This window comes from Paramisgurnus dabryanus, chromosome 2, assembly GCF_030506205.2.
Source record: "Paramisgurnus dabryanus chromosome 2, PD_genome_1.1, whole genome shotgun sequence".
Lineage (NCBI taxonomy): Eukaryota > Metazoa > Chordata > Actinopteri > Cypriniformes > Cobitidae > Paramisgurnus > Paramisgurnus dabryanus.
In genome coordinates this window covers 52,908,500-52,921,632 of record NC_133338.1, presented here as the reverse complement: position 1 = coordinate 52,921,632, position 13,133 = coordinate 52,908,500, and the positions used below count along the sequence as shown (strand labels likewise).

At 38.3% G+C, this 13,133-nt stretch overlaps 1 protein-coding gene across 1 annotated transcript; it reads left to right on the top strand.

The window, feature by feature from the left end:
- Nucleotides 1-158: 158 nt before the first annotated feature.
- Nucleotides 159-12,984, top strand: dhodh (dihydroorotate dehydrogenase). Its single transcript, XM_065261700.1, has 9 exons — nucleotides 159-230; nucleotides 978-1,190; nucleotides 1,394-1,593; nucleotides 5,487-5,569; nucleotides 5,783-5,970; nucleotides 7,717-7,830; nucleotides 7,903-8,056; nucleotides 8,229-8,388; nucleotides 12,236-12,984. Exons 1-9 carry the CDS (start codon nucleotides 213-215, stop codon nucleotides 12,291-12,293), a joined length of 1,188 nt encoding a protein of 395 aa, XP_065117772.1. The 5' UTR covers nucleotides 159-212; the 3' UTR covers nucleotides 12,294-12,984.
- Nucleotides 12,985-13,133: the final 149 nt, after the last annotated feature.

Here is a 13,133-nt window from a genome sequence, read left to right as displayed (position 1 = left end):
CATTTAGCTTTGACATCAATAATGTCTCCCCTTTACATGTGTTATATCAATAATATTTTACACTTAGCTGTTATTTTACGAATAAATTACAAAAAAATGTGTTTTACTCTTTTTGTTTTAGTTTGCCTCAGAGAGTCTTTGTCACTGTTCTCGCGATATTTTATACCGGAAGTGAAGAGCGCTGCTTCACGTTTGCACGCGCAACAACATTCATGGCGGGGAGACTGAAGGTGAAAAAGCGATGTATTGTTGCGTTCAGATAAAGTTAATGTTTTTGTTTTTATAAAGGAACATTAGACAAAGTATTAGATTATGCGTTTACCACTGCTATAACTGACACTTTGTTTTTAATCCCTCGCGAATATTTGATCAGTTACTATTGATTTTTCCCTGCTCACCGTGTGCAGAGCCAACACAGTGTACAGTAACTTTCATAATCAACTGCATAAAATATTATGAGATGCGTCAACAACTATTAATAATGACTACACACTAAAACAATAAACATTTACAATGATTTTATGAGCCTATGCTACTACAATAATTTGGCATTAAGCATTTAGTAAGTTACCACAGTAAGTTTATACGTGCACCTAAGTCAGATTTTTCCATGTATGAATGTTGTTGTATAACATAAAAAATCTAACCAAATGAATATTCATTTAAAGATAATACAAGCACATCAATCAAACGATTTTCAAAATGTGTTTGTTTTAAATTAAATGTGATATACAACTATAAAAAAATAGATAGAAAATGTCAATAATAGACACATTCTGGTAGTAAAACATTCATAGTCGGTTTGAACTACACGTGCAGTTATTCTGTTGGGTCACTTGTTTGAACCTGTTAAAAAAGTAAAGTTAGGTTAGTGAAAGTAGTGTCATTATTTATTTGTGAATGACACTTGGTTTTGATAGTTTGCTGTGAAAAAAGAATACTTTGGTTTCTTAAGTCTCCTCTTTTTACATTTGCAGAAACAAGCAAAAGATGCTGTAAAGATCATAGGATGTGGCAGCGCTCTGTTCCTCGGGTACCTCACAGCATCCGGAGATGAGCGCTTCTATGCTAATGTTCTGATGCCTGTGCTGCAAAGGATTGTGGGAGCAGAGACAGCTCATGTCATGGCTGTGCGGTTCATCGGACTTGGTCTTGTGCCCCGTAACAACTACAAGGACCCAACATCTCTGGTTAGTATTAAAATATATAATTACATTTATTATAGCTTTTAGTAAGTGGTCCTCAAACTTTTTAATATACGTCCCCCCTTGGGTAAAATGCATCCTTTTGCTGCCCCCAAAGAAAATTCATGACATAAAACAATCTCAAACTTCTATATGTATGTATTAATATATCCAGAACAAATTTGTTTTTAACTTAATATTTCCATCAGGAGGTTAACGTGTTTGGTCAAAGGTTCCAGAACCCCGTTGGGTTAGCAGCAGGTTTTGACAAGCACGCTGAAGCAGTGGATGGGCTCTATAAGCTGGGATTTGGTTTCGTTGAGGTCGGGACAGTCACACCACAACCACAGGATGGAAACCCGAAACCACGTGTGTTTAGATTGGAGGCAGACCAGGCGGTCATTAACCGGTATGTGTTACTAGCGGCGTTTCTATTGTAAAACTTTAGCATTATTTATTTTCTTAATGTTGACAAAAGACTATTGCAAAGTGATGCCGGTTCCATTAATCGATTATATGCGACTGAAACATATTTTTCCTCTTGCGATAAATCATTCCAAACATCACATTGACTGATGTTGGTAGGTTAACTAATATCACATCCACCGCACTAGGCATTATTTTTTAACTGAATGAGACATAAGTGTAATATCCAAACATTAATGCCAAGGAAACCCCCTTATACTTAGGAGTGGCAACGTATAGGTGTTTCTTGGATGTGATAGTAAATTATTTTAAATCAAAAGAGATGTAGGAGTGTTATCCCAACATTTTGGCAAGGAAAGCCTTTTATTCTTGAGAGCAGACACGTATTAAGCTGTTTCTGGGATGTTTTAAGAACATATTGCGTCACCTTCAAATAATAATTATATGACTAACCTTTATCAGGTGACCTAAAAAAGTAGAAAAAATTGTTTCCATTGCAGTTTTGTGAAATGCACTTTTCCGAATTGTATAAGTTACATAGACCCATAAGGAATATTGTATTTATTTATTTGAAGGTTTGGTTTCTGAATGCTTCTCGAATGTCAGCAGTTTTAGAAGTCAATAATTCATCACACAAATGGTGTCAGCTCTAACCGAGTCTATACTTATCGCAAGTGAAGCTGTTTTTAATATAGTTTGGTTTGTATTTGCCTTGTGTAAGTTGTTTCGTAGTTTATAAAGGCAAGTCATGCAATCTGTCTTATGTTGGCATTTGCCTAATCTGGCTTGTGACAAGTAGCTGGTGACAAAATTGTGGCCGAATACTTTGGAATTTGATTGATCAAATTGCACTTGATGCAATTTTTTAAAGTTTTTTTCCCTTGTAAAGTTGATAAACCTATTTTGGTTTCTTGACTATATAAGGAGCTAAGCTGCAATAGTCACTAAACGCCACCTGAGATAATATCATCTCTCATACGCATTATAGACCCCTTCACGGTTCACGTCACAGGCGGTTCCCACTGCGCATGTCGGGGTCAGAAAAGTAATTACAGCAGATTAAGTTACGTGTTATTCGTTATCGTAAAAATGCCTACTAACGTCGTGGGCTCTGAAAATCGCGCCAGGTCTTCCGTTAAGTTTTCGCGATTCATGCAGAATCTCAAAAACAAAAAAATACAACATCTGCGGCTGCTAGCTATTAACGTGCAGACTGGAACAATACAAATATCAAAGAGGCTTGTGATTGTAGTGCTCACTTCATTTGAGGTAAGTCATCATTTTTCAGCCCTGTTAGATTAAATTTTAAAGCCTCGATTGTATGAACAGTTTGACCCCATGCTGCGCACGCACCCGATAGTCATTCAATGTTTACAAACCTTGAAGGGGTCTATACGTCCATCAAATATTTAAAACGCTTTAAAAGTATTCAGATTTAAAATTATTCCTTAATTCCACCCTCAGGCCATACAGAAATACTGCTTTGTTGGCACACTCCATTAAGAGTCTAATAAACAAAAATACTAATTTACAAGAAAACTTATCAGACGCACATGTGTTTCGCATCTAAGCTCTTCATAAGTTTATTGACAATTTATTTTGTTTATTGCATTGTTTGGCCAGCTATACTACCACAGATTAGTCATCTACCTGTCCAACTCAAGTTATCTCTTTGAGGCAACAGAGAGAAAGGCTTGCATGCATGGTTTTAAATAAAAAGACATTAGCATTTTCAGTCATACATCCAGTGTTTGTTTTGAACGTGGAATGTATGCAAATGAGGTGCAAGAGAGCTCCGCCCTTCTGAAAAAAGCTTAGTGTAACGTAGTTAATTACTGACGCACTATAACAAAACAAAACCAATTCTCTTTGATGCACTGTGTTGTAATCTACATCAAGGGTTTTCCAACTAGGGTCCGGAGACCCCCAGAAGGTTCTACAGGGTCCCCATTAAATTTCAGAGAGAAAAATTATAATAAATTATTTATAACGTGTTTATGTCTCATTTCTTGCTACATTTATTTCTAGAATCATTTATATTTGCTTTATAATGTTTTTTTTTATTTTAGTCTCTTTTATCTCACCACTGGGGTTTGTAAGGCAGTAATCCTTGTAAAGTCGCTTTGAAACAAGATTTATTAAGTTGCTGCCGGACAAATAAATTTTAAATTGATATAAACAAACTCAAACCTATGGATAAACTAACACAGTCTCACCCCATGTCGTCAATATTTGACGACACTTGACCATTCGTCATATGTTGACGCGAAGGGTATACCTTTCGCGGCATTTTTTTTTGACGAACTGGGGACTTCAATACTATTACGTCCGTTGCATTCTCTTTCCTATTTTCTTACCATTTTCGCGTCGGTTTAGGGTTAGATTACGCAAAATTAAACAGTGTACGCGAAATGAAACAGTTGTCACCTGGCGTTGGGGTTAGAGTTAGGTTTGGGTAGGGATGTCATTATGTAAATCTAACCCTAAACCGACGCGGAAATGGTAAGAAAATAGGAAAGAGAATGCAACGGACGTAATAGTATTGAAGTCCCCAGTTCGTCAAAAAATGACGCGAAAGGTATACCCTTCGCGTCAACATATGACGAATGGTCAAGTGTCGTCAAATATTGACGACATGGGGTGAGACTGGGTTGGGATAAACCAATGCTGGGTTGTTGTTACCCAATCATGAGTTGAACCAACCAAGCGTTTGGGGTAAAACAACCCGGCACAGGTTTATTTATAACCCAACGCTTGGGTTTGTCCATATTTGACCCAACATAAAACAACCCAACATTTTGTAGAGTGCATGTTTGTACATCCATCATTACTCCTTAGTGTAGCCAATTATATTCGCTATACGTAAAAATATATAAATTAATATATATTGTAGGTAGGGGGTCCCCTCATATCCGAGGGTCCTTGGCATTATAAAGCTTAAAAACCCTGATTTAGATAATCATTGTAGCCATATAGATCGGTGCAACTCACTCCAAATACTGTTTTGGTTATATCAAGCTTTTTTCCCCACTTATGTGAATATGTGATGCATGTTTTAAATGGATCTTCTATTTCGCAGTTGTAAACACATCACGTTGCATTTAGTTGTTTATGAATATGTTAATGTGTGTGGTCTGATGAATATGCTAATGTAACATTCATAACATCAGTTGCGCATCAATATCATCAGAAAAGTTGTCTTTAATGATTTTTCACAGGCATTCAGAAAAGGGTGGAGTCCCTTCGGATGGAGGAAATGAGTAGTTGTGCATGCTTAAAGTTTTGAATGCCAAATCCTGCTTGTCATTTGAAAGTTTAAGGTTGAGCTTTCGCTTCTGTCTTCTTAACTCACTGTGTATACAGTACATTATACGGTTGAACGATATTGACACAACTGCGATATTCGTTGTCTTGCTGGACGATGCGGTGTTCGATACAATAATGCTTTCGGTTTGTAAAATTAATCTTAAAATTATTTTAAAAAAACTGTCTGGCCAGTCGATCTTAAAACTTTTACTAATCATAACATTATGAAATATAAAAATCGTTCAGTTATTGCAAACCATCGGGATATGCATCTTTCAATATTTTGCTATCATATAAATCATTGATTTAGTTTTGGGCTTTTGCCGCTGTCTAGATCTTTAAATGTTACACCTACTCTAGAAACAGATGCCCATAACTTTTACAGGCCTTTAAATGATTAAGGGCAGATAATGTCAATAATACAGACTCTTATTACCACCTTTAGCACACAAAAAGGGTCTTAATAAATCTTAATCACAGAAGTTAATCTAATGTTTTACTTACTGATGATTATTAGTTTAATATTTATTTATTTGCATTGTTATGTTTTGTTTCTTGTGTGTATGGCAGATATGGATTTAATAGTTGTGGCTTTCCCGATGTATACAAGAGGCTAAAGGCCAGACAGCTCACACAGTCAGCGCTGACGGCAGGTAAACAAAACATGTTTAATGTTCTGGGTTATTGAGTATTTTAGCATTTCATATGCCTTGGAAAAACACAGAACCTGCTAGATGTGTCATTCAGCACTCGACTGTGGACTATCATCAAATGCGCAGGGATTTTTCCTACTTATTTGAATACGTCCAAGCTATTTTTCCATGCGTGCAGCTCTGCTCTGTAAAGCCCTCGCCGACTTCCCTCAGCAGGTAAACCTCTTGGCATCAACCTCGGCAAGAATAAGATTTCTACGCAGGCGGTGTCAGATTATGTGGAGGGGGTGCGGACGCTGGGCCCTCTCGCCGACTACCTGGTGATTAATGTGAGCAGCCCCAACACGCCGGGCCTTAGAGACCTACAGGGAAAAGAAGAACTGCGCCACCTTCTGGACAAGGTAGTGCATGATTCTAGTGCAAAAAGAAAGTTCAGTGACTATCAAATGTTTAAGATTAGACATTTTCCTCATTACACATTATATTCTCAACATAATGGGGTGGTTTTCCGGGCAGGTATTAGACCAGTCCTAGACTAATATAAATGTAAGGCTGTCCAAACAAAAAACAACTTGCACTGACATACCTTAAAATACATAATTTCCCTTTGATTTGCCTCAAAATGCACACAAGTAATGTTTTCAGTAAGGCATGTTTGTTAAAACTAGTTATATTTTTAATTAAACTAAGGTCTAGTCCTGGCTTAAGCTAATCCCTGTCTGAGAAACCACCCCAACAAGTTAAAAGAAAGTATGTGTAAAGTATGTGTAAAACTATATATAATTACTTAATATTTACATATTTTTCCTTAAATTATATATGTATGTGTGTGTATTTATTTTTACATAATTATTATACACTATACACACACATATACACTCACCTAAAGGATTATTAGGAGCACCTGTTAAATTTCTCATGAATGCAATTATCTAATCAACCAATCACATGTCAGTTTAGGGGTGTGGTCATTGGGTGCGTTCCACTCCACTTTTAGACACGCACTCACAAACTTCCCTAAACACTTTCCCTCAGGGGAATCCCTGTCGCCATTTTGAAGTGCGTTCCACTTCGTCAAGTGAACGAGGGAAGTTTATATGGACAGACCCTGGCTCCCTCGATTTTGACAGAGGGAGCGAGTCTACTTCATATGTACACTTCAGGCAGCTCCATATCCCACAATGCAACTCAATTGTGACGTCACTTCAGCAACTCGCGCTTTGCACAGTTCAAATGATGGAGGGGGCGGTCTCCACTTTCCGTGTGATCAAGGGCTTAGGGCGATCCATTTGAACCTTCTTCAAGTGTTTCAGCAGTAGTGGGCACTCGTACAACGTAAGCAATGACGTACATCCGAGTGTACGAGACTGAAGAAGTTAGCGAGGGAAGGTCATAAAAAAACTAACTGGAACGCAGGGCTGGTCAAAACAATTTCCTGAATTCCAAACTGAATGTCAGAATGGGAAAGAAAGGTGATTTAAGCAATTTGATGGGCCAAATGATTCAAGCTGATAGAAGAGCAACTTTGACTGAAATAACCACTCATTACACCCAAGGTATGCAGCAAAGCATTTGTGAAGCCACAACACGCACAACCTTGAGGCAGATGGGTTACAACAGCAAAAGAACCCACCGGGGACCACTCATCTCCACTACAAATAGGAAAAAGAGGCTACAATTTGCACAAGCTCACCAAAATTGGACAGTTGAAGACTCGAAAAATGTTGCCTGGTCTGATGAGTCTCGAATTCTGTTGAGACATTCAGATTTTGGGAGTCAGAATTTGGGGTTACAGAATGAGAACATGGATCCATCATGCCTTGTTACCACTGTGCAGGCTGGTGGTGTTGGTGTAATGGTGTGGGGGATGTTTTCTTGGCACACTTTAGGCCCCTTAGTGCCAATTGGGCATCGTTTAAATGCCATGGCCTACCTAAATGCTCCTTTATCAGACTACCAACAAATCACTACATTAATACAGATAAAATCTGTGTTATCGTTTTTTTAAATTGAAGTAAGTGAAACCGCTAAACACTTATGCAAGTAAAATGTATATGATTGATTAAATAAGATGTTGTGTTAAAGGTCTGTATTTCTCTCTTGCTAAGAATAATTGATTTTGTTAAAATGTTTTTTTTTTTTTTTAGGTCCTGAAGGAGCGAGATTCTCTGTCGAGTAAGAATCGCCCACCAGTCCTGTTGAAAATCGCTCCTGATCTTACCACTCAGGACAAAAAAGACATTGCAGAAGTCATCATGGAGGTCTGCCTTAAATGTCATTTATGTGTAAATATATGGTAAAGTTCAGCTCTTTTGACGTGTATTTTTCTTTAGGTTGGTGTGGATGGTTTAATAGTTTCAAACACTACTGTTTCCAGACCCGAGACTCTGAAAGACCCCAAAAAACATGAGATCGGAGGACTCAGCGGTCAACCTGTTAAAGAAATGTCCACGCGCACGGTGCGAGACATGTACTGTTTGACCAAAGGTACCCTTACATACTAAAAGGCAGAAGTTTGGCTGTTCTCTGCATGTTTCATTTATATTCTTGTAGTTGGAACTAAAAAAATGGGAATTTGTTAAATGATGGACTTTTGTATTAACTTGTACACAGTGAATGTGTTTAATAAGGAAAAGCTTGTGTTTGTGTGAATCTGTAGGAAAGATACCCATCGTTGGAGTTGGTGGGGTGGCCAGCGGGCAGGATGCTCTGGATAAGATCCGTGCTGGAGCGTCTTTAGTTCAGCTCTACACGGCTCTGGTTTACCAGGGTCCACCTGTTGTCGTCAAGATCAAAAGAGAACTGGATGATCTACTCAAGTGAGCACATTTTTTTTTTAAGCAGCGCATACACATTTTATCAAAGTCGTGGTTAAACACCAAAACACACTGTGTGCTTCCACTATACGGTTAGTTCCCTGAGCTGTGACTTGACTGCTCACTGCACAACTGAAATAAACACACGAGGCACTCAAACCCCATCCAATGCCACGCCTCCTTTAAAACACATAAACAGTAATGTTACCGATGTTAATTCAGGTTTTTTCTCTTTGCTGATCCAGACGTTTTTTTCCGTTGTTGTTTCAAAAGATGTCTTCCGTTTTGTGGCTCATGTGCAGGTTGTTAATTTAGCAGGAAAGTTTGTTTGCCTCTGTTTACATACGGGAGGTGAGCACACGTGAATGCACTGATGACGTATGATGTCTGCGTAAACAGGGCATGCAAAACACATTTTTATAAGAGGAGAAAAAATTGCATTAGTCCAATATTGCGTTCACTCCGAGTTCAATTATTTGTTGAACATTTTTTTTGGTCCTACGCCTTTCACAGATGACATGTATTTATAAAATACATTTAGACAACTTAACATAGTGATTGCTATCAGGATGTCAGGAGACTTTCAACCAGCAAAACTAAACATGTTTCTGAATCAAATCAGCCACCTTGCCTTTAAAAAAAGTCGCACATCTCAGAAATTTTGTATATAAACTAATGCTCAATTGTTAGATGTAGGGATGCAATAATCCAATTATCAGACAATTTTTTTTCTTTCTTTTTTGTGATTAATCAACTAATCAGATAGAAACCTAAATATGTACTTAATTAGATTTTTTACTTGTTATTATAGCTAAATAAAACCTTAAATTTAGGTTATTTATGTGTAGATGTGTACTTTTAAAAGTGCAAAAGCCACACAACTTTATGAATCAAGCATTAAATAAAAAATGTTGTGCAGCTTTTAAGTAGTAATAGGATCTAGGATTTATAATCAAATTTTAATCTTCAATTTTAGACCTTGACTTATTAAGTATTAACATAATTCATTGTTAACAAAATAAATAAGCTAGATGATATACACTCACCTAAAGGTTTATTAGGAACACCTGTTCAATTTCTCATTAATGCAATTATCTAATCAACCAATCACATGGCAGTTGCTTCAGTATATTTAGGGGTGTGGTCCTGGTCAAGACAATCTCCTGAACTCCAAACTGAATGTCAGAATGGGAAAGAAAGGTGATTTAAGCAATTTTGAGCGTGGCATGGTTGTTGGTGCCAGACAGGCCGGTCTGAGTATTTCACAATCTGCTCAGTTACTGGGAATTTCACGCACAACCATTTCTAGGGTTTACAAAGAATGGTGTGAAAAGGGGAAAACATCCAGTATGCAGCAGTCCTGTGGGCGAAAATGCCTTGTTGATGCTAGAGGTCAGAGGTGAATGGTCCAACTGATTCAAGCTGATAGAAGAGAAACTTTGACTGAAATAACCACTCTTTACAACCAAGGTATGCAGCAAAGCATTTGTGAAGCCACAACACGCACAACCTTGAGGCGGATGGGCTACAACAGCAGAAGACTCCACCAGGTACCACTCATCTCCACTACAAATAGGAAAAAGAGGCTACAATTTGCACGAGCTCACCAAAATTGGACAGTTGAAGACTGGAAAAATGTTGCCTGGTCTGATGAGTCTCGAATTCTGTTGAGACATTCAGATGATAGAGTCAGAATTTGGCTTAAACAGAATGAGAACATGGATCCATCATGCCTTGTTACCACTGTGCAGGCTGCTGGTGGTGGTGTAATGGTGTGGGGGATGTTATCTTGGCACACTTTAGGCCCCTTAAGCCCTATTCGGACGGGATTCGTTTTACAGGGGTAGATGGCGTAATGTAATTTTACCACAGGACGTCTGTAATATTAATGGTCAATTCGGACGGGATTAGAAATCTCTGTAAAACATTCAGAAGTGGGAGGGGTAACTCGTTTGCGCAGCGCGTCACCTCTCGTCTTCACGTGCACGTTACCTTGCTTCTTGATATCAGATGTGCAAACAACATGAAACAGACAAGGAAAACGCGAAACACTGAGATTAATTTCAGTTTGGGGAGAACGTCAGTTTCGTAAACAGTTCCGTGCCTCTGAGAAGTAAATTTGACTTTTTTAAAAAGTTTGTGTCGTGTTTTATTCAGAAACTGACTTGTAACTGACTTGTTTCTCCGTCTAGAACGCAAGTAAATGCTTCTTTAAGCGCTTTTATATTTAAAAGAAACCCGCAAATTAAAAGGAAATGACGCAATTTACGTGTATATTTACAGCTGGTCTATTCGCACTGGATTAGTATTACCTGAGGTAATTTCTCCGGACCTTTTTACAGAAGGTAAAAGTCGCCGTAATCTTTACTGACATTGTCCATAATGATTACTGACATGGAGCATTCGGACTGGACTAAAATCACTGAGAACCTCTGATAAAAACTACCTTTACCCCACATCCCTATGTAAAACTAATCCCGTCCGAATAGTACTTTAGTGCCAATTGGGCATCGTTTAAATGCCACGGCCTACCTGAGCATTGTTTCTGATCATGTCCATCCCTTTATGACCACCATGTATCCATCCTCTGATGGCTACTTCCAGCAGGATAATGCACCATATCAGAAAGCTCAAATCATTTCAAATTGGTTTCTTGAACATGACAATGAGTTCACTGTACTAAAATGGCCCCCACAGTCACCAGATCTCAACCCAATAGAACATCTTTGGGATTTGGTGGAATGGGCGCTTCGTGCCCTGGATGTGCATCCCACAAATCTCCATCAACTGCCACGTAGAATTAAGGCAGTTCTGAAGGCGAAAGGGGGTCAAACACAGTATTTGTATGGTGTTCCTAATAATCCTGTGTAAATACGCTGTTATAAAAATAAACATTTCTGGATTTCCCCCTTACTTTAAAACTGATGCTTAGTTTGTGGTTCATTACTATTTTAATGAAAACCCAACAACAATTAAACAAATACAAACTCACTTGCCTCTGTCATTGTCCTGTCAATCACCATGCTATTTTACTGTCGTCACATGACTCCCGCCGTCATAACACACACTTCCAATCTCATGTTTATCTTGAGTTCCTATTACATCCTTTATAAACCAGAGAGAGTCTTTAGCTTGATCAGATTTATAAAACACATATACAGCTGTACGGCTTCTTTACGAAAACAGACGAGCTCCTGAAGGCATGCTGTGGGCGGAGCTAAAGAGTCACACTGACTTTTAAAGCGTAACTAAACCCCTGTTCAGAGCCTGACTCCACCCACTGGCAATATTTGAAAAATGCGAGAAAAGTGGGCAGATCCCAACGGAGATAGAGGGGACGAACTAAGCTCATACCAAGTGTGTGGTGAGATCGTAACAAGGGCGTGGTGATCTTGAACCTGCTTACGTCACGAGTTATTTTTTGGACCCAACATCCAATAGGAAAAATCAACTGCAATAGCCACCGTTCAACCTGAAGAGGGCAGCACTCAGACGTTTTTACACCATATATTGTAGTATTGAAACACTTTATATCCAAATGTCAAAAAACTTCAATGAACAGCACTAATAAAGCATCATTCTTACAGATCATTAACTAAAAAAAGTTGGTTTAGGGTTTAGTTACTCTTTAAAGTCGGCACGAAACGAATGTAGCGATTGTCTTATTTTCCCCGTGGTGACATTTATACGAGTGAAACGGATTTTAAAAAAAATACCAAAGCTCACATATAAGTCAATTGTAAAAAAAAATTTTCATTTCAATTTCATTGCGACTTTAAACTGTTAATAAACCCAACTGGTTAAGTACTTACTGCTAAATGACAAAAACCTTTCTCTGTTTTTTTTATAGAGCACAAGGTTTTGCATGTGTATCAGAAGCAGTAGGTGCAGATCACAGACCCCACTGAGTGGACAACACAAACACCAGCCGAAGAGAAAGAGACGCATAGTGTCTGACCTCAGAACTGTCTGCATTTACTCCAGGACATTTCTCAATTGACACAGGTGGGATTGGAATCATAAAGAAACACAAAGGAACCACAATGGAAATGGACTTTACATTTTAGAAGTTGTAAAGTTCATGTGCTAAATAAATTCTCGGTAGTATAAAAATCTTGCAAGACATATCAGTTATTTTATATCCAAGTTAAGTTGAAAGAAAAAGATTTGTGTGTATGCAAAATTAACGTGATGTAAAGCGCAGTGGTAATTCATTTAAATTAATTTGATTGCCGAAGGGTGCGATTTTACTCGTTTATCCCTTTACAGCCACAGTATGTACGATTTTTGTAATTAAATGGGGCGGCAGTGGTTGAGTGGTTCATGTAGGTTGTCTACAAATCGGAAGGTTTGTGGTTCAATTCCCGGCTCCACTTGACCAAGTGTCGAGGTGTCCTTGAGCAAAACACCTAACCCCAGCTGCTCCCAATGAGCTGGATGGCGCCTTGCATGGCTGACACCGCCGTCGGTGTATGAATGTGCGCGTGATTGTGAGGCAAATTGTAAAGCGCTTTGGATGGCCATTGGTCTATGAAAGCGCTATATAAAATGCAGTCCATCCAACTTTTTGCAACCATAAAATCATGTCTTGCAAATACACACCGCAGCTTCAGTACATGGTCTACACCGTGTCTCCAACCTTGTTTTTGTAAGCAAGGGCTAACGCAATGTATAAATTAATCTGGAGGGCTATTTTTTATAAAGTCTACTCAAAACTTTTTTATTTTATTTTTTTATATATTTTATCA